This window comes from Athene cunicularia (genome assembly GCF_003259725.1).
Source record: "Athene cunicularia isolate RWA chromosome 1 unlocalized genomic scaffold, athCun1 chr1_part2, whole genome shotgun sequence".
Lineage (NCBI taxonomy): Eukaryota > Metazoa > Chordata > Aves > Strigiformes > Strigidae > Athene > Athene cunicularia.
In genome coordinates this window covers 75,652,301-75,678,118 of record NW_020799092.1, presented here as the reverse complement: position 1 = coordinate 75,678,118, position 25,818 = coordinate 75,652,301, and the positions used below count along the sequence as shown (strand labels likewise).

Sequence of the window (25,818 nt, the reverse complement as noted above, 5' to 3'; positions counted from 1 at the left end):
ACGTGCCTTACGTTGAATGAGATGAATCTCACTGCTGCCTGCCATGAACCAAATCAGGCAGGCGCTCAGGCAAGCCAGGGCTGGAGGCCGGGGATGGGATGTGGCACTGACACGAGGGCTGGTCTACCATGAAGGAGGAGCAGAAGGAGCTCTGTGCATTTCAGACCCATCATCCTGCTCCTAAACTGAATTTATTTCTAGGTGCAGCATGGCTGAGCCCGGCAGTGGTCCCAGGGAAGAGGAGGCGAGGCTGGGGGACACTGCCATGGCTGGAGCAGCATCTCATGGGATACAATGATGTATTTCACAGCCACTGTTGGACACTCACAGGTTGGCCCAGGCACAAACAAAAGCTCCACTGAAGCCATGGAGCAGCTGAGCTGGGCAGAAACAATAGTGAATTTTTTAATTTCTCCCAAGTAATTGTAAGTGAGATGTTTTCTCTGTAATAAAGGCCTTAGATGCTGGATGTGCCATTCCTGTACTGGTGTATGTGGTGGGAGGTCACCAAGACCATTTAATTTGCTGATGCTTTACAAAACTTTAGGACTTAATTAATCTGAAAGGAAAGTGCTTTCCCCTTCACCAGATGTGTTACTGGGATTGTCACCAGCCTCCCCCTGTAAATTTGAAAAGCTCCACATGTGCTCAAAATTAAGGGTCTTTGACAAATTTTAGCAGAAGAACTGAAAAAAAAAATTGCTGAATATCTTCACCCACATTTGGCTAGCTGTAAAGAATATCCAGCTCTCAGCATATGCGGTATGAATAAACATGTCTTCAGCTTATCTCTCTCCTGACAGCTCATGGATAGCTCCCCAGCCTGTATTAGTTTAAATGCAATTTATTCTAGAAGACTGATAATAGGGATATTGATTATGCAGACCATTGGAAATCACACCCTCATTTCACTCCGCAGAGGAGCGTGATTGCCATTCCCTGGCATTATGAGACCAAGAGCACTTCACTGTGGGAGTCTGTTCCCTGAGGCTCCTAACGTGGAACCTGACAGACATGCAGGGTTTGGTTACAGGGGACTTAGGGCACAAAAGGATGAAACCTGTTCTCAGCTCTGTTCAGAAACCAGCAGGCAGCTCAGAAAGAGGGGAATGCGCAGCATTACCATGCCAGAGAAGCACCATCCCCTCCAGTTAACCTCCTCAAGACACAGAAATACCTCTGCAGTAGGCAAGGGCAGCCCTGACCTGACTCATTCTTTGGGGTGACTTTGCTCCCAGCAGCCACTGCCCCCTGCCTCCACCTGTCCCATCTTCTGCTAATGCTCCTCCCATGCTATGCTAACCTACATGCATCTCTGGAGGGACTGAGCTATCCCTGCTGAGTTTCATTAATTCCCAGTCTTGCTTTTCTTAGCCACAGCTTTGCTTTCTCTGGAGCTGCTTGACCAGATTGACCTCTGCTGCACGGCAGATGCCCTTGGAGGCTCTCCGCACTCCCTGTCCACTTGGGCTTGCTGCTGATCCCTGTCCTGGAGCTGTGCATCCTACTTGGCCTCTTCAGATCCCACTCCTGGTGAATCTTACCAACTAACTTGATTTGCCAGCTTGCTGCCCACAGCCTGCCTTGCTGGGAGCTGACCTTAGAGCATGTTCTCCTCTGGCAGATCAATCCCTTGAGTGCTGTCCATAGCACAGGGGCCGTGTCCATTCTCACTGAGCATCATGGTCACCCACGGTGAGTCCAGAGGAGCTGGAGCACACAGCACGCCTGGGAGCTTCTGGGCTTGGACCAGCCTCTCGGGGCCAGCACCACTGCATTGGCCTTGCTGAGGCCAAGCCAGGATGCACAGCAGAGGCTCTTCCACCCCTAGTTTCTGAGCCTTGCTCAGGATTTCCCTCTGAGATGCTCATTCCACCCTCTGTCCCAAATCCCTTCAGTTTTGACCTTGTAATCGAGCTTCACTCTTCCTGAGATCCCTCTTGGCTCTTAAGAATTGTCCACTCCTCACCTCTGCACATTAAATTTATTTCTCTTATGCCTCTGTGCTTTTCCATTTCCCAGCAAACACTCTCCCCTCCAGGCTTGACTTCTGTGGGCTTCTGGGTTCACTGGAGCCTAAGATGACAAATGAACCCTAGAGCTACAGCCCTTCAGCCTGACACCAGATGCTCTGTAGGCCATTGATGGCAGTGGTGGATGTTTTTGGAGGGTGTTAGCGGGGCTCTGTAGAGGAGATCAACACAGTCATGTCTTGCAGGCTGAAAGGTTGGGTTTGGGAGCAGACCTGGCTCTCCTGGTCCATTTTTCATTTATCCATTAATCTGGTCTAAGGCAACATCTAGGTATTGTGCAACAACCTTGTCTGCAGGAGGTGCGCTGACCGGGAAAGCCAACAATGCTCCCAGCACCACATTCCCCTTGGAGCAATGCTGAACATATTTTCCTAATGTTATTTTTCGGTAAACAGCCAACTTTTCGGCAGAAAAATTCTTACCTCACAGCTCACTGGTTGCTCAGCAAGACCACAGACCTGAATCTCGAGCCCAGGCTCCCACCCCACTTTGTGCAGAGCATTCTTTCCTCCATCCCTCCACATCCCATGGTGACTGAATCCAGACATACATTTGCCCTATTTGCAGCCATGCTTGCTGTATTTAAGATGATTAAAACTCTCCAAGGGGGACCCCAAGAGGCAGTGGAAGGCCAGGAGGAGTCCTTCTTGCAGGAGAGAGATGGCTTCACCCTGTTCATCTGCCAGGAGCCACAGGCTGTGAAGGGGGAATTGTGTGGTTTGTCCTGGTGATGTAAATCCCACCTCAGACACTTCTACAGCTCCCAAGTTGATCCAAAGCTGTGGATCTCATTAATTTTTAATGCCAAAGATGTTCAAAAATCTACTTTTCAAATTTCCAAACACTTACTGAGCTGAACTACAGTTTTTCTGTAGTAAATCAGGATTGGTTTTTGAAATCAGATTTATACGACAGTCCTAGTGTGGCAGTGACTTAGGGAAAACAAAGCCTTCTTTCCAGAAGGCAGTTCTGAGCACCCCTTTATCTCCAACCCATTCTAAATTATGATCCAAATCCAATTTTTGCACATTTTTCTCAGTGCAAGGGACTGGATCCTGCCAGATTCCTAGTCGAAAACTCCACCTGAGTTCAGCTTGATCTGTAGTTATTTGTCTGCCCTACAGAAAACATGACATTTTTTTTTTTTTTCAGGGGAGCAACACACCAACCCACAACCTACAAAGCCACTCAGGACAGTTGTCAAGCCAATGCTGAGCCCTTGCATTAAGACGAAAGGACAATTTCCAGCTGCTCTGTTGCAGGTATGGAGAGGCTGGGTGGGAAGTGGGGATGCAGGGAGCCTCCCTCGGACACTCACCGAGGCCATCATTGCCAGCCCATCCCAGCTCTCCATGACCTATAGGACATGCCCTATAAGCAACCCCAGCAATATATTCACCGTGCTGCTCCTGCAAAGGTGTAAGGGAGGGCAGTGGGGCCAGCAGGGCAGTACTCACCCCCTTGCCTGCTCCTGCCTCCTCGCTCCCAGCCCAGCGCTGGCTGCTGCTGCCTTCCGCAGTGATGGTTAAAAGCACTTTTGGAGCAGAGCCTGCAAGCGCTGCAGGGAACCAAGCTGTCTCTCCTGCTCAGCAAAGACGGCTACTGGCACCCAAACATCTCCATTTACGGTCAGGGCCACACTGCTGCATTTCTGCCTCAACCCGAGAGATAATGCTTTTAAAGGGAATCCCAGTGTCAGCAGCGGAGCAAGGCTGGGCCCTGTTTTTCTGCAATTTTTGTGGCTTCCCAGGGGAGGTTCAACCTATACTGGGGCTTGTTTATCCCATTCTGAGGATGGGATATATTGCTGTGGTCCTCCTGCAAAACATCTATCCAAAATTAGACAGCTTCTCCCCAACGGCAGGCAGATGCCATCCTCAGTACTTCCTGACAAGGAAACTTTGCTCACTGTGCCAACCCAGGTAACCACCCTGCCGACTGGCATACAAAAGTGAGGCAACAAGAAAACATGGGTAAACCCCCATTGACTGCAATTTCCTGACCACAAGCAATCCTGAAAATATTGCAGAAACTCTTAACAGCATCTTGGGAGTAGAGTGGAATATTTTATTTCTCCCTCTAACCATTATTAGTGGAATTCTTGCTCTCAGAAGATGCTCTATCTCCCCCCAGGGACAGTATGCCTCAGCCTGGCCCCAGTGAGCCTGAGCCTGGAGGAGCAAGGGACACTGGTGTGCTCTGAACTGAGCATCTCCACCGGGATGGCCATGTTGGTGACAGCCACCCCTGCGGCAGTGAGTCACCAGCCCACGAGGCATCTTGCCAGCCCAGCGTTGGCTCACACCTACCAGCGTCTCCCAGTCTGGAGTGGTTTCTGGGGACGAGATGCTGCAGCACAGCAGGCATGCAGAAGACAAATCCTGGGTTTTCCAAGGCCTCCTGACTGCTCAAAGCAGAGTTGGTGCACAAGGCAAAACGGTTGGAAAGGGGTGTTCTGTGCATCCCATTAATTCTGGCTGTGTGTATACATGTATCACTGTTGATGTGGTTTTGGATGCATTTGCATCGCAGCTGGGAGATGACAGAAATGCTGCAAGCTTTCCTAGCTTACCTTGAGCTGTCTGAGTAGCAAGAGTTACTTAAGAAGTGATAAAATGGACATCTAGGTGGGTTAACCAACCATATACCTGCAGACAAGTGTGGTGCTGACCTCCATGTCTCTCCCTGGCTCTTCCAAATCAGGCTCAGTGCTCCTCAGGGAGAAGGTTAGAAACAAAAAAGCCCAGTTATTTCCTATTATCAAATTTCAGAGCCCTCTGGACCCCACAGACAGCTCTGCTATGAGCCTTGGATGAGCTCCGTTTCTGCAATAACTCTTCCAGAGAGAAAGAATTAGGAGGCTTAACACTTTCAGATGACAGTTGCTGGAGCCACCGTCAGATAACAGGCACCGGCAGCCAGCAGAGGAGCCGGGAGCGAGCCAGGCTGCCTGATTCAGCCAGCCCGGAAAAAAGTCTTGTTTATAAAAACCCACATGAAAAGGAACGAATTGCCAATTACGAAAAAGTCTTTAAATAAAGCAATACAAACCTTTCATGTGCAACAGACAAATGATACACGGTCACAGGGAAATAATATAACAGATAGGGAGGCTGAGAGCAGAGAATGTGAGCAAATCCATTTTCCAGAAGCAAGAAAAGGGACTTGCTGAAAAGGATTAGCTGGATAAAGTCAAACACTTTAAAAAAAAACCCCCCAAAAAACCTGTAGTAGAAACTAAACATGTATCAAACAGAAACAGGAAAAAAAACATTGTAAAATGATCCGAGGAGCCACACTCTGCTCCTGCTCAGAAGGAAAACACTGTCAAAAAAATATCCTATGTAAACTTGCCACACACACCAGATCATCAACAGGCATTTATCAAATGGAACACATACCAAATGCAACTCTTCTTCCTAATCCCAAATCAAACAGGCTTTGAGTTTCAGACCCTCAGGAAGAGATTTCCATATGATCCTCCTCTGTCTCCTTTTATGATTAGCCCTTCTAAATTTCAGCATTTATCTGACGAAACACATTGGGGAGGGCTTTCTTTTATCCGCAAAGCCTGTGTTTCTGCTTTTCCTTAGCTGCTGATGTACCACTCTGCAGCTGCTCAACTTGGGAGGAAAAGACTTTAGTCAAGACCCTTCGATTGACTAAACCCAGGATCACTTCCCTGGTGGTGGCAACCCCAACCCCATGCCAACACTGAGGCAAGCCAACGTTCACAGAAGGGGTTATAAAAGCTGCCTCTGAGCCAAAATCTTACTTTTGGGGCTCAGTAATGTAAATAAAACATATGTGTGTGGGGGGTCCCACTGGCAATAGATGTGTGGCCAGTCTGAGGGGTCTTTGTAGTTTTGGGAGGGAATTTGTAGTGTTGAAACATTTCAATCTGGTCTGGCAGAGCTGCTGCACAGGGCCAAGGCTGACTCCTGCAAACAACTGCAGGAGCACAGCTACCACTTGCTGTCCCCCTGCAGCCTGAGGTATGGTCCTTATTAACCATCAATTGATTTATTTTGAATGACATATTCATAAACCCCTGAGCCTGATCACAGCTAATCTGCAGATAAAAAAGGGAGTACATTTGCTTAATATACTGTTTTTTGCAAACACCCTGATCATTCCCAGATGCATCTGTTTCTGCCCAGCAGCACTCGAGGCAGCAGGAGAGGAAATAATTTCAGCTCCCCAGAGTCACCAGCCTAAGCAGTTTCAAGATGCTCCAGGAGCCCTTCTCTGTCCATCTGAGGGAGCTGTACCCATCTCCCTCCTTTGATCAGACCCAGATTTTTCTGCTGTTTTTTTCCATGCCAACATAGAGCAGCAGGATCCCCGAACCCTTTTCTAAGCAGAGCACTCGATATCACACACACAAGCGCTGCAAGGCTGCGTAAAGCCAGGTTAGGATGTTATTTTGATCTCATCCATGGCAGAGAAATCTGCTCTACTGATTCCCAACGGTCTCTCCTAAACTTACCATAGGAATGTGAAATTAGCTATGGAAACGCTTCCAGGAAAGGTTGAGGTTGGTGGGAAGGAAGAAATTTCACATGAGAATTTAAAAGCCTGGCTCCCAAATGATTCAAGCTAATGCAGGTCTAGATGTAAAGGCCCAACACAGCCATGGAAGAAGCTCTCTCATGGCATAAACCAGCAAATCAGCTCTCCATTTCAGCCCGTGGCAAGATACCCACAGAAAAATACAGCTTTGAAGTGATAGCCAGAACCTTGGGGTTGGATGAACATTTTATTTACAGCTTCTTATTCAGTTTAGCTACAAGATAAGGTGATAAAAATAACGGTGCTCAAAACTTACAAAGCTACTTTTATCTGAAATCTCACCACCAGTTGCAAACAATAAAGGTCAGTTGGTGGGATTTCCCCGGGGCAAAGTGCATGTTGCTCCTGGAGGGTGCCTAGTTGATTGAGGACCTGTCAGGGCAAAGCACTACTCATCTGGGCAGCATCAGCCTGCTCCTGCCCCAGGCAGAGCTGCCCTAGGACCACCCCAAAGCTGGTGGTTTGCCCATGCTTTACAGGCAGGCAAACCCAAGTGTTGTGACCGTCTGCAAAAAGCATCAATATTGGAGACATACTTCAATCCAAACATCCTCTTCCTCTGTCGTCTGCTCCACCCAAAAGTGATTTACCTACTATCGCCCTGAGTAGAGGCTAACTAACAGCACTGAAAAGCCTCATTTAACCAGAAAAGCATCTGAGATGCCTCAGTGCACAACCCTGTACACATAGGGGCATGGTGGTGCTCAGAGATCTAGGTCAACCTGCATGCAACAGAGGTTATTGCTTTTTCTGGGCATGAATTTTTCATAATCACCCCTCCTGGATTTCCCCATTCATACGTTACTTGAAAACAGCAAAATAATTTATTGTACGAATAAAATTCAACCACGGGTCACTTGCAAACTAGTTAGTGTGATTTACAGAGCAATTTGCTTCCTGTATTGATTACGAGAAATGCCCATTGAAGGTGTGATCAAACACTTAAAAAAATAATATCACATGATATTGGTTTTGCTCACTCAGAATAGGATGCAGAGCTTCCCAAACCGGTCTCTTGGTCTGTCATCTTCACTGTGGGTTTTTTGTGTTACTAATAAACCCCCCAAATAAGCAGGTTCCAGGGCAGCTCATATATTTTAAACAGTGATTATTAATATTGCGAGCAGTGCTTTAGCAGAGCTGTTCTCAAATAGTCCGTTTATTTTTAACTGAACTAAAAAAAAATGTAAAAAGGCATTTATATGAAATAGGAAGTCGAGTGCTGTGTTCTTGTGATGAAGGTGCCTTGAGCTTCCCCCAGCCAGCTGCTAAGCATCAGTGGGCCTGGTGCAGCCTGGTACAGGGATGCTCGCCATGCAGAGACCGTTGGTACAGTGTTTTCTGTTAATTAGTCACCCTGATTTAGCTGTTCTCATTCCAGCCTTGGCCTGGCTTGTTCATGGTTATCCAGGCACTCTCTGACCGCAGCAAGTGTCAGGGGGAGCTGAGGGATTTTACCTCCTCTGCGACTATGTACTTGAAAAAACATTACCCATTAACATTTTGTTAATGGTATTTTTAAGCAACTTTCCAGAAAGCGAGGCTGAATGTGCTTCCGGCGATTCAAGTCGCCTTCAGCAATCCCCATTCAGGTTTGCCTGTGCTGGGTAGGATGCTGCCCCCCTCCCAGCTTATCAGCTGCAGCCGGGGGATTTGGGCACTATGGGAAGTTTCATTTCCTGCTTCTTGGGTTGCCTGTGGCTGGCCAGCAACGTTTGCAAAAGGAAAGACATTCTTCTAATTCTTGTTATTAACCCGTTGGTGATCTCTGAGACACGAGCCATAATAGTCAGAAAAGCACAGGATGCTACAGCTTCCATCAGCCCATTGTTACACAGCCAGCACAAGACTAATTTTTCCTAATTTTCCTTTTTTTTCTTTTTTTTTTTTTTTTTAAATAAAAAGGCAGATGGAGCACAGACTTATTTTAATGCACATTTGTGCCTGATACATGATTTACAGCCTCTGTAACATCTCTAGCAATGCTTGCCCGTGGCACCACCACTGCAGCCCCTTCTGCTGCCGGCTGCGCTCCGGGCGCAGGTGGATGCATGGCCACCTCTGGCATGGAGCCCCACATCATACCCCAGCAATTTAGGATAGCAAGTAAGGAAGATAAAAACAAATGCTGGAGCTATTTTAAGCAGATGCAATACATTTCTCAAAGCCAAGCAACGGCAACGCCTCAAAAAATAGCTAAGTGATACAGTAACAGCATCAAAGATGACCAGAGCTGCTTTACTATTTCACTGGCAGTGACTGGGACAGTTTTGGCACAAAATAAAGCAAAATATGTCCTGAATTAGTCCTTTCGACAGATATGTCTTTGTAGATTCTTCCCACCCAGCACTACAGCAGCTTTCCAGAGCTCTGCAGGCAATCACAGTGTGAAGTTGCTGAGAAATTCAGCTGAAAACCCTTTTCTCTCCCCACCCTGGATAAAATCCACAGCCCTAGCAAACTATTGCATGGCAAAATACGTAGTTCCTACCTGAACGAGGAGCTCCAGCTTCCTGTCATCAAGCAGGTGCACTTGGCATCTGCGGCCCTCCGTCATCTGCAAGAGAGAAGAGGCACGTGTGTCAGGGCGCTCGGCTTTCCAGCGCGGCACGTGGCTGCCGGCTCCCGGGGTGCAAGCTGGAGGCTTTAATTCGCTGCGGTGCTTTTGTTTGTGTTTTGTTTTCAGTGGGATTTTTTTTTTTTTTAATTAATCCCCCTTCTTTTGGCACTGGGGGAAAGAAAAGGCTGGACTGAGAAAAACCACCCCGGTAGCTGTCATGGAGCAGCGTGTGGCATCTGCTTGGACGCAGCTGCCGGGGGGAGGTTGTTCCAGTGTGAAAAATGGGGCCAGGGGGATGGTTTGCAGCACGGGGGCCCTGACATTTCATACCACAGCCTCCAGCTTTGCAGTCAGCTTGGCCAGTGGAGGAGACATCCAGACAAGTTTCCCTCAAGCTCCTCAACAACAGTGATTCAGCCATCCCAGAGCTAGCACAGAGCAAGCAAGGCTCCTCCCCGGGCCGTGCTGATGGCGTTCCCTGGGGTTGCACCAGCTGCTCGCTTGGGCCTGAATCCCAAAATGGGCTTGTCCTACTTGGGTTGGCCTATTTAAGATGTACTAGAGAAGCCACTTGTGATATTATTATACCGGTCCAACAGCGCTTCCATACTGTTATAGTTTCTTACAACTGTTAATAAATAACATCAATAAAACTTTTAGGTATAGAAGACATATGAGATTTCCAAGGTCCTGTGGATTGAGGTGCTAAGAAATAAATAAGCTGTGGCCTGAGGAAACTCCTCTACGGTCATTCAAGACCTTTCCTGGCTCTCCTCCTGCACAGAGCACTCTAAGTGAGAAGCAACTTTGCTTTGCAGAGTTACAGATCACAACTCAGCCCTGCAAAGCCCTTCAGGGTGCACAGGCACAATTCCACCATCTGCTAATGGGATATGAACTGCCCAAGACTCTTTGGCTCTTGGAAATCCCTCCCTCGACACACCTTAAGGCAGCATACAGGCACCCCCCTGGTGTGGGCTCACCCCACGACACTCCTGGATCCATGGCGGCACGGACCCAGCTCAGCCCCACAGCATGGCTCAGTCCCCCAGGGACCCACCACCCTCCAGCCAAGGCATGTTCCTGACCACTGCATGGACCCCAAGCTCAATTTAATGATATTTCTTCCCGTGGTGAGTCCTGAAACATCACCAGAAGGGAGCAGAATGCCCACAGGAGCTTGGCAGGGCTCCCTGCTGGCACCACCTGAGTTGAGCTCCGATGCAAAGCTGCCTTGCAGAGAGAGGGGAGATGTGGGCTTGGGGGGCTAACTGAGGACAGCGTGGCTTTCTGCTTTAGCTCTGTGGGTTAAAAATCACCCGCTCCTGCGGCTTGATGGGGCTGGATGCACTGGCATCCAGGAGGTGGTGGTGGATGTCCCACCATCAGCTTCACTCGTTTGAGAGCCCAGATGGTGCATGGCCATTGCCATGGGGTCTGCAACCCCGGCTGTCTCCAGCAGCATTGCCCTCACCCTGCCGGTTGCTGGCTCTTGGCACAGGAGCCTGCCAGGCTCTCCTGGGTGATCCTGTCCTCCCTCTTGCCAGCTCTGTCCCACATCCATGTCCCCCTTTCCTGGGGCCAGGACAGACCAAGTCTTACCGTTGCCCTGGCCTTTCCCCATAAATTCAGATGTACCAACAACTTCATTGAGCTTCAGGCTGGCCATGCAAAATATGGAGTTTATTATAAGACAACTTCAGCCAAAACAAGCTTTTCCCTTTAACTCACCCCAAATTTACAGTCCTGGAATGCACAATCCCATGTGATCCAAGCAGACTTTACCCCCCACTGTTATTCACACCAGCACGCCTCTAGAGTATCATGCATGCTAAATAACATTGCTTTCCTTCTCATTTTCCGTGAGCACAACTGGGGCCCTAGCATTGCAGCCAACGGAAAGCCTTATAAAACAAGGCTTCTCATAAATGTCAGCCAGTTACTGCCATGGCAATAAATTGTCTTCTTACAAGAGTTTCCTCCGGTAAGTAATGTTATGCAAAATATGGCTTCTCATAAGGTATATTACTTGGTGAGTGAGATTTTTCTCTGTGAAGTCTGTATTAAACAGCTTTCAGCTCAGCAGAAGGGCTTTGCTACGCTTGGAGTAAGAGTCGTGTGGGTCATGTTCAGGCAGGCACAGGGAACCTCAAGCTTGCTTGGCTGGGCTCCCCCAGCAGATAAAACTCCAAGTGGCTGAGCCCTCTCTTGTCCTCTTAGCGTCACATATCTGCTGCATCCCCAGGATGGTAAGTATGCACTGATATTCCAGTTTTAGTATGAATTTACCCAAGGCAAGACATAAAGCAGTGAGTTTACTGTGGCGGTAACATGCAATGGCAGGGATGAAAATACAGTCAGGCTCTTGAGTGTTACGCTCCATTGGTTATAACAAAGTTGAAATTAAGAATAAAATAAGGTGAAAGGGGGAAGTGAGAAAATTTTCTGAGATGTGTGACTTTGTGGTTTAGTGCTTCAGCAAAGTGCTTTCTTTCTGTGTGGAGCTGCTTTAGCTCTCCACACTTTTCCAAGCCAGAGTTTCGTATCCCCTTAGTGCTTTCGCTGCTTAAAGAAATCTCAAATGAAAACAGCTGATAACATGAAGTATCTGAATGAAGTGAAGCTCTGAAACAGAGCACATGATGGTTGACTAATTGCAAGGTATTTCATGAACATCACTTGAGGAAAAGGGAGAAGGAAAGCACACTGCTTTCACATCAGCTGGTCCCCAGCAGTTCTGTCTATCGACAAAGTGGCTGTCAAAGACAACAGTTGTTTTTATAGTCTGATCACACAGTGATATGAGCACACAGCAAGGCACATACTTTATTTCTTTAGTGTCATCTTGATTCTGTGCCTCTCAGCGGTTTGAAGGTTCGCACTACAGGCTGATGACCCAGCTGGTGGCCTGCAGGCTGTCTCCACCTAGGCTTTTCTGCACAGGAGAGGGTGGAGAGCTGCTGCAGGAGCTGGAGAGGACTCATCAGCCACTGAACAGCCTCAGGGAGAGAAAAAGACCCAGCACTGGTCTCTGCTCCCAGCCCCAGGTACCAACACAGATGGTGAAGCCTTTGGTTTTGGAACTGGAGGCTCCAAGTTTGGTCTTGGAGCTCAGAAGGACTATAACATACATGGCTGGAGATCTGCTACAGAATTTCCTTCTGTAGACAGGATGCCAGGCCATGGGGTTTTTCACTTCCCTTCGAGACAAACGATGCTTTCCAAGAGAAAAGAAAGGAAGGTAGAAGACAGACTTCCTAGTTAATGTAAGTTAAAATATGATGATTCTGCCCTCCCTCCTTTCTGTTTTATTATTCCACCAGGTGTCTAAAGCCCACACTATGTGCTTTTTTGCATTGTCAGATCAATATAAACTCTGCTAGTTTGTCAGAGCAAGAAACAGGAACGTTTCAAAGCACAGAGAGAAGGAACTGATTTAGCACAGTCTGTCTGCATGAAAAATACTGCTCCTGACGCCTGGCAAATTGGCTGATCTGTGCTATCTGCTGCTCTGCGATGGATGGGGCTGTGGTCACTCTCCGGCAACAAAGTCAGGGAACCCCTTCTGCTTCTCTGTGTACCATGAGAAGGGAAATCAATGCCAAAGCCCTATAGATGGGAACATGGGAGCGGGTGGTCACTAAGCATGAGCACCAGAGTTTGGATGAAGGAAGACTACAAGGAGCAAATCGAGGTTCTCCTCTCCCAAACCCAGAGAAGGATGGAGGGAACTGAGAGCTAAGAGGCACAAGGCACTTGCTTTCCCTTCACCATGGAAAAGCAAGATCTCAGCAAAGTGACAAGAAGCAGTGGTTGAGCAGAGCTGTTGACAGAAGAGAGGAACACTTGATGTGGCAGAGAAGCAGGGGAGTTTGCTCCTGATCGAGTCCTAGGTTTCACCATGAGCTTAGTGAGTTTTTCCATACCCAACACAGACCCCCAGTTTCCTTCTGGAGGGAAAAAGCCCTCCACCCTAACTCCAGAAAATAAAAAGTCAAGTGACTAGTTCAACCCAAGGGCCAAGATGCCTTTGATGCTCAAAACAGAGAGAACTTTCAGACATTTCAAGTCAGGTAAGACAATTCCTACGTGAGCTCCACGATATGGGTGCTGCTTGCTCAGATGCACCTCAGCCAGGATGCTGTATCCACATCAACCCCCCAAATTTCCAATGCTTCTCAAGACATGTGAAGAGGTGGGATGGTGTTACACACTCCTGAGCGCTAACAGTTCATCCATATGGCAGAGAGCTGCACACACCGGGTGTGAATATGGGCCACATGCATTTCATGGGCCAGACTTATCACGAACTCAGATGGAAATTATGCATCAAAATACAGAACAGATTTTTTTTTTCAAAAACAGCTCAGTAAGTCACATTTTTCTGAAAATCTGCCACTTCTTTTAATGCCTGCCCATGCAGCATGACCCCTTGAGCATTGAAGAGCTGAACATGAGTGCTTTTAAAAAGCTCTGTCATTTATGTACATGAGTGTGTAAAGACTAGGGATAATATATTTTCAATATATAAACACAGATGGTGTTTGTAAGGCACATGAAGATCTAAAGCAATGTGTTTGTGGATTAGTGTGCAGGAGAGCTGATCATGCACAAGGCATGCATGCTTCCTCCACTCCTTGGCTTCTGCACCTCGAGGATGGGAAAACCAATGCTAATCTCCTTTGAAAAATGCTTTGAGATCCATCAGTGACATACACGCTCGTTCGCTCTAGTATAGGGATGCTACAGAGAGAAAATCTCTCTCATGGTTCCTCATGGGATCTTCTGGATCATAGCTGGTTTTCTCAAGGAAAGGACGTTTTAGTTACCTTTATCACAAGACTTCAAATCTCCTTTGGAGGCTCCTACACAAATATTTACACAATGGGTTTCCTAGGGAAGGCAGACTGGCAGTTGTTTTGCTCTGCGGCATGAACTGCTCTGGTGACTGCCCTCCTCTCTATTCATCTTTGCTGTAACTGCAAACGTCTCAGAGAATCCTATAAACTGTCCATGACACAGTGCCCAAAACCCACAGCTCAGCTAATCCCCGCGTGCCCATCACTTTGTCACTAAATTATCAGCAACTGCCCACAGAACTGCTCCATCCAACACAAACAACGAAGGCGATGGGAGGAAACAGCTCCAAAGGGAACCTTTCCCTTTCAGAACGAAAAAACCCTCCTGGTGAAAGCGCCGTCACACTAAATAACTCAAAGGCACCAAATGCAAATGCTATTTACAATGGCAGTTCTATAAATATCCACGGCATGTTTCATTAGCTTGTGACTGCAGAAATAAAGAGGAATACAGCGTATTCTTCCATGACTCAAATCAGAAATTATAATTGGAGGCAGAATACTTCCTAAACGCTCCCTGCCTATATGGGAAGCAACTACTGTGCTGAATACTCAGAAATCTGTGTCGCTCTGCCCACTGTGTGGACAGACCTGCTGAAAGGAGATAGGGAGAGATGACAGCCCGCTGATTACAATAAACTATTAGATTAAACATCCTGCTCCCACTTGACCACTTCTTACTGCCTTCTCATTCTGGCAACTCCTAAGCTTGTAGGAAGAGAGAGGGAGGGAAACCAGTGTGTTTCTGATGTCTGCACAGTTTATTTTGTGCATGTGGCAGCACTTCACTTTGCCGAATTGGGGCTGGTCTTGCAAGCAGCTGTCTGTCACACTGACCAGCACTTGTCTCTTCGCTTGCCTGCATCCATCTGTCATCTCCTGTCCTACATTCACACTTCAAGATCCTGGAGGAATGGACTATCTTTCTTTTTTTATGCCATGTGTTCACAGAGCATCCTCCCCAGTTGCTGGTCTGCATCAGCAGGTAATAAATAATACTGACAGTGACTTGGATGAGGATGGCTGCGAGATAGTGTGTAAAGAGCTGAGCTACATGGCCAATCCTTGCATGGGCACCTGGGGAGAGGGGACGCGTCCACAGCTGCCTCAGTGCTTGGTGGGGAGCAGCACTGGCCGGGCAGCTGGGGAGCAGGCAAGGCTCTGCCCAGAGGACACTGCCTCATTTTTTGAGGGCTTGCTCATTTTTGCAGTCCTTTGGTTGTGACTTAGTGGGAACAATCCCTGAAGAAGAGGAGTGAGATGACTGTTGGTGCAAATCTAGTTCATCTACCCCAGTCACGGGGCTTGCACGCTGCCCTGCGCTCTCTGCACATCACCATGGTTTGCAGCATTGCTCATGCCATCTTGTGGTTCAGGCCCAAAGTCCTTGTGCATACTCACTTCCCCTGCTCTTCCTCTTCACCTAAGCCTCAGTGGCTGGAAGATCTGAGGATGGGGAGACACTCAGGAGAAACTTGTTTCTGAACACAGTCCTCATTTCTACCACTTATTTCTATGAGTCTTTTCTAAATCAGTAGTGGAAAGTCTGGTTTGCATTTACTTTTTCAAGAGGGAGAAAATGATTTTAATTTGGCACAAGGCTCCTGGTCTAAGGAGCATAGGTCTATACAGCCTGCCTTGTCTGTAGAGGTCAGCAACACGGTACATAACATGGGCTGAGCTTTCTGAAATAAGCCAATACCAATGTTTCTCACTACAATGCATAGGACCCCACTAGACAACACTTCTGCCATTCAAGTTTGTTCATGTGAGGATTTGTTATTGGAAAGGCTATTTGATGCTCTGGGGCAGGAGATGTTAGCTGTAAGCTGGTTGGGTTTTTTTCCCTAGGAAGGGTATAGGCATCTGCCATCTTCTAGCAGTACTTCTGTAGGAGAATGAAAATTCAGAGAAACAAGAGCACCCTTTTCAGTATTCCCTTTCAAGGGAACTTGGTGGGAAATGGAGCTTTGGAGCTGAAAATATGGTCCTCAGAAAGATGCTGTAGGTGTAGATAATGGTGATATGAAGACAAGTAGCAGACAGCTGATGATAACCAGACTCCACCTTTTAATGCAGCATGGGTTTCCCTGTTATGGAGGTGCTCTGAGGCTCTGTGAAATACATGCACAGTCCATAGCTGGATTGAATGGCCAGAAAATGTACACCAACAATGCAGCATCTACCACAGGCTTGGTAGGACTGGAGGAACATATCACATGCAAGGCCTTTGGCTTTCCCTGGGAGCCTCTTTATCCCACCCCTTGAAAAATCAATGTCCTTTACCCATGGACTAAGGAACAGAAACCATGGTTACAGATACAGATCTCAAAAATCTCTCCTGTCCTTCAGGAAGGGAGTGCTGCCATCCCATGGAGGAGCTTGACGTTACCCATCGCATGAGGGATCTGCACTGGGGCTGTGTTTAAGAAAGGTTGCATCAGGTGTTGTGATCATTTCTGCAAATGCTCATTTGTGAGGAGAGGAAAAAACCAGCTTCGGTAATTAGAAAGCAAGAGTCTTCCTTGAGCAAGGAGGTGGGATGGTGTCAGCCATGGTGTCACCCTGGCGGAAGCATTCCGTGAAAGGTGCAACCCAGCCATTGTGTGGACGTTGATGGGGAACGATAGGAATAAAATTAAGGTGAGCTAAATGCTGAGTGACCTGGTGACTTTCCTGTTTTGTCTTGACAGCCGAAAAAAGAGTTCCTGGCCTGCCCAGGAGCTCCTCGCTTCCTCTGTGCAGCGCTTTCCAGCCTTGCTCAGGCTCCAGCATCACCCGGGGACATCTGCACACGTTATTTCTCATGCTTCCTCCAAACAGCACTCAGCAAAAATGCTCTGATTCAGCAAAGCACATAGCTGTGTCCATAAATCCCTTTTATTTCAGTATGACATAAGCAAGTGTTTAAGTGGCTTACTGTATCAGGGCTGAAATGAAAAACCGTCTCCTACGGTCCTTAAGTCCATTTACAACATCAAGCAATAACTCTCAGGCGAACTTTAAAGCTGGGAATGCTGCGTCTTAACCTCAAAACACTTGGTGCTTGAGCCATGTAGTTAGAATTAAATCTAATACTGACACTGCATTTTGAACCAACCAGGGTATTACCCGGCAGATGCCTAAATCACCGCTCTGAGAGCAACTGGCCTCGGCGGCCTGATTTCAGTTATATCCTGAGATAAGAAAGTCCTTTCCTGGACAGACCGGCTTCCTCAGTAGAATGGAGGTTGTGCTGGCTTATGTCACGTATTGTTTTCTTTCTTAAAAATGATACAGATCTAAATCTTTTCAAATACAAAGGGAAGCAGAACATCTCACGCCCTCCCTGCCTTCTGATGTTGATGCAGGAGAAGGCAGCATTCTTAATGCATACTTTGCACTATGTTTGACTCTTCTGCCCTCGTAACTCTATCCATTCCCTTTGTTGGCCAGAAAATGAACAAGTTGCCAGCTTAAAAATCTATCAATCAGCTTCCAAACATTATCCCCACTATTTACAAGGCAGGACTGGAGAGTGTAGGAGTTTTGAGATGGTTGGTAAGAGCATCCTCTGAGCTCTGGAGCTGAGGCTGACCACAGGAATGTGACACAGTTTTCAGTATTTATTATTTTTAGTCTAGACGATTCACTAGTCATGGATATCTTAAACCTTACAAATTTGCAACCCCGTCTGCAGTCAGGAAAAGTGTGTTTTGACAAAACTTGACTCAGCCGGTCAGTTGTGCAGGTGGTTCAATGTGGTCACCTGCTTAGGGCCAACGTTTTTAGGTAAAGAACATGCCAGAGCTCTTAAAACCTTGTTTCAAACTGTGATCCTGTAGCTATGTCTTCCACTTCTGCCTGGGAAATCTGTGTTGCCTCTACAGCCTTTCTGCATGTGCCGTGTGCTGTCTGCACCCAGCGACAGGTAAGAGCTGAACGGGGAGTAAATAATACATAAATAATCGTGCAATCGAGACATCCCAGCTGCTCCTCCTCCCGCCAGCTTGGGGCTCTTCCCTTTCCGTCAGTGCTTTCATGCAGACGAGTTCTACCTGAGACAGGGGATGGGGTTTCCATCCTCTCCTGCCAGACTTTCCTGCGCAGCCTCACAGACCTGGTCGATCAGCTCCTGCCTGGAGCCAACTGCAAGTCCTGGTGAGGGAGGAGAGCCGCAGTCCTGCTCGGCTGTTCAACACTCCTTACGGAGCAGATGACAAGCTGTTCACGCTGCACATTAAGGAGCATCTTTAGGTGCCGTGAAATGAGACGATCTGTGTGAAACCAGAGGGTTGCATCCTACGGGAGGTGGAAGGTGAGTGGCTAGGGCAGCCTATGGCCTCATCCCACCTTACGGACCTTGGGACTATTCATCCATACTATGCTATTCATCCATATAAAAAAGTAACGCCCAAAGGCTGCAAAAGTGCCACTATCACCAAAAGACAGCAAAAAACACGCCCCCTCACACCTATGTTAAAAAGATGACAGGTAGACAATCTTCCCTGCTGCCAACTTTGCAGTTAAGACCAAAGAAAAATTGCCCTGTATGTAAACTTCTCAGGAACTAACTCAGCTCAGCCAAACTGTGTGAAGAACGTCTTTATTTTGTGAGCTTTTATTTTTTTTTCTCCCAGGGTGAACTTATTTTCCAGATAATAATCACTTTAAGGCAAGTTCTGTAGTTTCATCCCTTGTTTGCACATTATATCCAAAGACTGTGATCCATCATTTGGGTTGCCGGTCCCTAACGCAGCCCAAAGAAATAAATATCAATGGCAGAACTAAAATGTGATGCTCAGAGGGAAAGAGGATAAAGGATCTTTGGCACCTTTGCACAAGGACAAACGGCATGGTCCTGGGACAGGTGCTTCATCAACTTTTGAGCACAGCCATGCTTCAGAAAAACCATGATACGTCCTGGGAGGGTCTCGCTGCCCCTGGAAGAGCTTCATATTTACTCTGCTCTGCACAAAGGACACAGCATAGTCTATGGGAAAAGGATCTAAATTATCTGCCAGGGTAATCCTTTAACAGTGATGGACCCCGCAGCCTTTTATAACTCACAACAACTTCTCTGCAGGGACTCCTGGTCACCTTCTGGTTCATTCCCTACTACGTACTGCGACAAGCACCATGAGTCATCATCATGATAACGACCATGTGGCACTAAAGTACACAGCAAAAGATTATTATTATTTTTCTTACCAAAGATGTTAGCATGTCTGTTAATCTCTCCTACGTCTGACTTTTAATTCCTTGTAAACATACATAAAAATGTAATTTTTTTGTACAGTTTCACACTTGAAACATGGCATATTTTCAGCAAACTGTTCCAGATATCACTCATTTGTGCATGCAGACAGGGTGGTAATTACATGAGCGCATCCAAGTCTTCTGGGAAAACATTTGCAGGAGGTTTGGTTTAGTTATAGAGGAGAACAGGACAATTTATTTGCTACTGAAACTAGTATGATTTGTTGCAGAAAAAAAAATCAATGCAGGTTCATAGGAAGATGACCAAAGTGACCCAAGGCAGTGGAAGCAGTAGTATGTGTGAAATATTTTTAAAGGACAAATTAAGATTTAAGACTCAAAGTGTCCTTTTAGCTCTTGTTGAGTATTTTGCATCTACTGTATCACTAACCGTTCAGAGGTGTGAGCAGTGATTGTCCTGATCAATGGAGCCAAGGCACTGGGCAGTGCATCAGTCAGATATTCTGTAACAGAGCAGGTCAATAGATAGCACTGCGCAGTGTTATATATAACGCATAATAGAAAACACACTTGCAGAAGTCATTCCAGATGTGAAAAAAAAATGTAAAATGTTAATCATGTTAATCTGTACACAGAAGTGGGTTTGGATTTTTTTTTTTTCTTCTTTTGAATAACACTCTAAGAACTGATATGCTTCCAGTGGAAAAACATGTCACCAGGTTGTTTCCAGCCACTGCTAATCAGCAGGTTTGACATACATTTGATGTCGAGAGCCGGGGCTGTGGCTGGTGCCCAGGCTGGGCAGCTGCCAGCAGTTCTGCCTGAGCTGCAGCAGCTGATGGGGTCGGTGCTGGGTGGACATCATCCCCCAACAGGGTTTCGCAGGAAGGACAGGGTGAGATACTGAGCACATTCAAATGACAAGCAGCTGACTCATCCTCAGAGATGCAGGTGTTTTTTAGAAACATGCCCTGCAAAAGTCTGGTTTGACCATTTCTGCTCCTGCTTTATTTGGGAGCACACTCTGCACTGATCAGGGCAGAGCTGGGGCCACAGGACTGGGACATCTCCCATGGGCTCTGCCTGCACACCTACATGGGTGAGGAGCAAGAAGGGATCCTACCTGCCTTCCCTTGTCCTGATAGCTCCTGATACTGAGCACCTGTGTGTCTGGCAAGGACTAGAGCTAAGATTAGCCCCACTCTGCGCTCAAGCTGGGAAGACTGCCTCCAGGACACATAGCTCGCACTTTTATACTCCCACTCATCTTCTGAGGAATGCCAGGATTTTGCATCGCCTGTGTTGAGAATGCTTTGGCTATTAGTGCAGCAAGAACACATGCTCTCTGCATCAGAACACCTCACAACATAATACATACGGACATCCTGTATCCTCTCTATAGGAGGAACCTGGAATAAATGCCTCAACTTGAGTCTGTCTTCCTATCAGTCACCTCTGCCTTTTAAGAGCTAAGGAAGGATGTTCCTTTCTGGAAGAAAACACAGCAGTTCTTTAATGCTGTGCAGAATCGATGCAGAAGAGTTAAGGATGGGAAGTGAAGAGGGAACAGCCTGATGCAATGTCTGCAAACTCAGCAGCTGGATCCGATACCCCTGAGCCCTAAGCTCCCAGGACTTGATACCCATTTTGGAGCAGCCTGCTGCCACGTACGCAATTGGCTGTGGCTTCAAGAGGGAACTGTGAAAGTGAGGACACAGCCCAGCACCTTTAAATTTGCAGATTCCCCCCAGATATGCCATCAGCACTCCCAGAGCGTTTCAGAAAGCATCTTCTATGGTGCCACACAAAGGCAAAGTAGACTCAGTGCTTCCCTCCAGCTCTCCCTAGTCTTGGCAAGGCACAAGTCTCCATCTCCCCCATTCCCACCACCTCCTGCAGCCCCAGCCCAGGTGACACCTTTGATGGGTGCATCACTATTCCCAACAGGACAGCAAAGCATTACAGGGAGACCAGACCACTTCAGACAATGTTGGGGTTTTTTTTCAGCTTTTTGGTCTTTCCAGTTCAGAACTGTGGAAGGCAGTGGAAGTTACGTTCCAAATTTATTTTCCAGCATGCTTCCACACTGGGGGTGGGGTGTGGGGGTGTGTGTGCACAAAAGAAGCACTGTATGTGATTACACATCCCCTAAATCATCCGTGTCCCCTTGAGTGCCCCGTTTCTCTGGGAATTGAGAGTGTCTGGTGGTACACAAGCACACATGTGGCAGCCACGTGTTGAGATGAGGGGCATCTTCACAAAACCCTAGCTGGGGATAGCCAGGAGAGATACCGTCCATGCAGAGCAAGAACAAAACTATTTATAAAGGTGGAAAGAGCTCCATCCATGCCCTCCACTCTAGGACAGGCGCAACATCTCAGCCTCAGATTTTGTGCTGTCTTTTCAAACTGCTCACTTGATGTGGCAGCTTTCTATCCCCAGCTTGTCCTGCAGAAGCCCCATGTGAAAGCAGAGGGGTCAGCCTGTGGCTGCTCTGCTATCTGCAAAGCACTTCCTGGCACAAAATATTTCAGATCGGGCAGACGGGATGCCAACAGCACTTGCAGCATGTGTGGTACGGCTGCAGCCACGTTCAATCCCACGTGGTCAGAAAACCCAAACAAGGGTGGATTTATTTTGGTTGGGAGATCTGGGAACTTCTAAGAAGAAAAAAAAAAATAAAATCTAAACACAGAGCCTGAGCCTTGTGGCTTGGCAAGCCCAACAGCCATTGTCAGAATGTTACGTGTTACATGTGGAAGTGTATGCACAAAGGATTTCTATAGCCAAAATGGGAATATCAACCTCTTTTCGGTTTGCAGCTTTCTAGGAAATTTTCAGTGGACCCTTTAACAGTGAATTTAAGTAAAAAAAGGGTCAACTTGCCTCCCTTTTTTCTGTCCTCAAGGACTTTTCCCAAAGATTACTATACTAGGTCACACGACATCCCACCAGTGCAGATAGAGGGCGAAAACAGCATTTTGCTACCTACTAGTGATCTTTTCTTGAGGGTGGGACAAAGGAACTGTTTAACACCACATGAAAATGTCACACAGAAGCTCAGGGCAAGAGCAGAAGGATGTGTAACTGCTAGGAAAGGAGTCAGAGGGGGTTGTAAGCCAGAACTTCATTAACTGCACTGGAAGTCAGGTGGTCCCTGCTCCTCTGGCTCCCTTGCACTTTAAGACTGGGCAAGAGCTTAAGTCCCACCCCATGGAGATGCACCCAGGCTATCTGGCACCATGCAAGGGGCCACAGAGAAGTACAACACAGCTATGAAGGAGGGATGCACTGAGAATGGGAGCTACATCAAGCTCTTCTTCTACTAATTTTGGCAGGCAGCCCATTAGACCCCAGCACAGGCAAGGAATAAACCCTCAGGCTGACATCGACCCGTGAGTAGGTGGAGTGCAAAAGTGACCTGGAGCAGAGGAAGACAGGATCAAACTCTATGTGTATGCGATTCATCAACATGAAAGTGCTCCCAGAAGCTTGGAGCTGATCAAATATCTGTCTGGGGTCACTTCTCAGTGTCAGATCAGAGAGAAAAGCAAAATCATTTTTGGCCCTTGATGGGTTTCAACTCCAGAGCAGAAGATAGGGGCTCCAACTCATTGTGCAGCCTCAGAAAATTGTTTGTGGTTTTCTAGGAAATGGCACATATTGAGACTTATAGGAGGGCTGGGGATTAAGTCTGGAAGAAGGAGAAATATCAGGGGATGTTGTCAGCTGCAGTGGCCCCCAAGGCCACGCTGGCCAATTCATTGCTGGCTTTGGGAACCATATGGCCTGGGTGAGGCCAGGACAAAACGGGATTTGGAGCTGGAGGAGACTTGCAAGCAGTTCAACCACAGCTTAACCTTGTCAGACCTTGCTGCCTGCTGGGCTGCTGTACTCTGCCTGCACTGAGGCTGCAGGGCAACAATCCGCACTGCCAGCTGCTGGAAGGAGCAAGCCAGCAAGGGTGACTGGAGATTGGCATTGCTGAGCGACCTTGGGATCCAGCTGTGCACACAAGCACACTGAATCCTGTGATGAAGCATGGGGACCCCGGGGAGCCACCCTCACCTGTTCTTACAGCTCACCCCACAGTACAACCAACCCCCAGCTCCCCAAGAGACGGGGCATTTGTAGGATGGAGATTTTGGGTGCAGCTCAGAGGCATGGGAATACTGACTGCCTCAAACCTAGGGTGTTTTGAACGAAAGACACCCAAGGTCCCTGAGAACTGAGAGCATGAGCATGGCCCTGACAGCAGCCTTCACTCATCCCAAGGATCCAGCTCGCTCCTGCTTAGCTCACAAGTGGGTCACACAGTGTCTTACTGCATCTTCAGGGGACACCACTAAGCTCTGACCTCAAATTTGGTTGGTGTTGGATCAACACAGTCCTTGTATACCTTCCCTGTGAGTCTCACTCCTCATGCAACGCATGACCCTTCACAGTCCTACCAGACTGGGACTTGAGACTTCAGTCACTCCCCAGCCCCTTTCAAATTCTCCCTAATACAGCTGTTTCTCCCTCATCCATACCATGCAGTTTTACTTTGTCTTTGCTCTCTGATAAACTGCATTGAAACATTCTGCTGTTATTCACGCAGCAAGTAACAGGAGCAACAAAGGGGATATGTATGACTAATTACCTGTGATACGTGGGACTACACTCTGTGACTCGGGAAGTCTTTCCCAGTCTTATGTCCTTACTAACAACACCCGACGCACTAACTGAAGCTCTTGTCTTGGCTAAACAATTTGACATGATCCCTACGGAAGATGCTCTCTGCGCCAAGTAACGCTGCATTGCTGTGTGACCCTGAGTGATCCCCTGCTGTGACCACAGGTATCACCAAACATTGACTGGCTTTTTTAACACAATAACCAGTTCAGACACCCAGCAATGGGACCACCAGAAGCCATCTACCAGGAGAAATGGGTAGCTTGCCTCAAAGGGTTGCGAGTGGCTCAGTAGTGTATCTATGCTCAAATAATGGCAGAGATCCCGTATTTCTAGCCTGGGCGTTTAAAACAAAAATTCACTTAAGAACAAAATTTTTATTTTATATGTGCATAAATCCACATGCTATGACCCTCTGGTGCACTTATCCCCAATGTGAGAACTGATTTGGATGTGAAGGGTGACCAGTGACAACTCCTTCAGCCTGTTTAGTCCTCAGAGAGAGACAGCTGACCCTAGCAGCAGCACTAAGAAGGTGGTGCTGAGCTGAAGACCTTTTAAAATATCCCCTCGCATTACAAGAAGCAATATATCCTTAGGTCCTCACAGCTCCTGCCACAGTCCCCCTCACTCAAGCCCAGCGGGGCTGCAGTAACTACCACACGAGCAGCACATGGCATGTCCCCGCCTGACACCCATACTTAAAACCACCTTAAAAATATTAATATTTGGAAAAGGACGAACTACTGTTAACTTGTGCAAGGAAGGTCAAGACAAGCGGCTCTGAGCCACCAAGCCGAGCTGGCGCATCATTGCCCGGCTGTGGGTTCAAGCTAGTGTGGAGGCAGCAGTGCAGGCAGCAGCCCTCCCGCAGGGCCCTCTGTCATCACCGCAAGGAGAAAGGGGATCAATCGGGTAGTTTTAGCTCATCATTCGGGTAGTTTTAGCTCCATCGAGATCTCTCTGGTGCCTGGCAGGTAATTCTAGGCAGGGAAAACAGCACAGACACCTATGCCTGTAACAGCCCCCTCCATGCACGGATGAGGGATGCTCAGCAGACCCGGGGGGCCCAATCTAGAGGCAGCCTAGTCTGAGACACCCCGATATCCAGCCGGCACTGGGCAGAGCCAGGATTCAGCCTCTCGCAATACCCCAGGCACCCGGAGAGCCCAGTTCAGCCGTGCCCATGAAGAGCGGTGTGCAGGCAGGGGCACCACACCCCCTTCCCGGCAGAAAGGCCGAGCGGTACCGGGGTTTTTGTTCAGGACAGTGTTTTAAAATCCCAAACCAAACCAACAAGCTGGGAGTTCAGCTTTCCCTATGACCTGGCTTGCTTTGGAGAGGAGATTTGCTAGCTCGCTCCCACATCTGTGCATGTTGTATTACTAAACCGCTGCCAGGGCTATTATTAGAAACAATTGTCTCTCCTGGAAATTTTATATAGAGGCTTGAAACAACTTTTCTCATGCCCTCCCCAGCAGCCAGCGGGCTAACAATGTGGCCAAGAAAACCTCCTCATGGGGAGCATGTCTGAGAGGCATGCAGATAGATACACCCATACAGGCACAGTTTGGAAACAGAGCTATTTATTTGTCTTTTATAGCCCTGGATCCGTACCAACTTTTCTACTCCTGGTTTAGGAAAAGGTGCATAGGGGAAAGGAAAAACAAGCCCGGGGCTTTACCCTTTGCGAAGCCCCCAGCTCTGCATTAAACTTGCTGCAGCCATTTGGAAAGGGAAGGAGCAGTCCATCTTAGCAGTCAGTGGGGACAGGCATCCAGATTGCTGGGGTGGGGAGGGGCGGGGGGGGAAGAAATCACAGCACCAGCTTCTCTCCCCCACACCCTCTCCTTCCCCCTAGTGCAAAAAAAACCGAGCCGCCGAGCTCGTCTCCGTTACTCGCCCACCAAATTCAGGATTT

General features: G+C 47.7%; 1 protein-coding gene across 6 annotated transcripts in view; it reads right to left on the bottom strand.

Annotated features, from left to right (window-relative positions):
- The window catches only part of FRMD4A (FERM domain containing 4A), a 377,723-nt gene that overhangs the window by 125,771 nt on the left and 226,134 nt on the right, over window positions 1-25,818 (bottom strand). For all 6 annotated transcript variants that reach the window (XM_026841093.1, XM_026841094.1, XM_026841095.1 and 3 more), the window contains one exon: window positions 9,097-9,162. In XM_026841093.1, coding sequence (XP_026696894.1) covers window positions 9,097-9,162 — 66 coding nt within the window. The remainder of the gene's footprint in view (window positions 1-9,096; window positions 9,163-25,818) is intronic.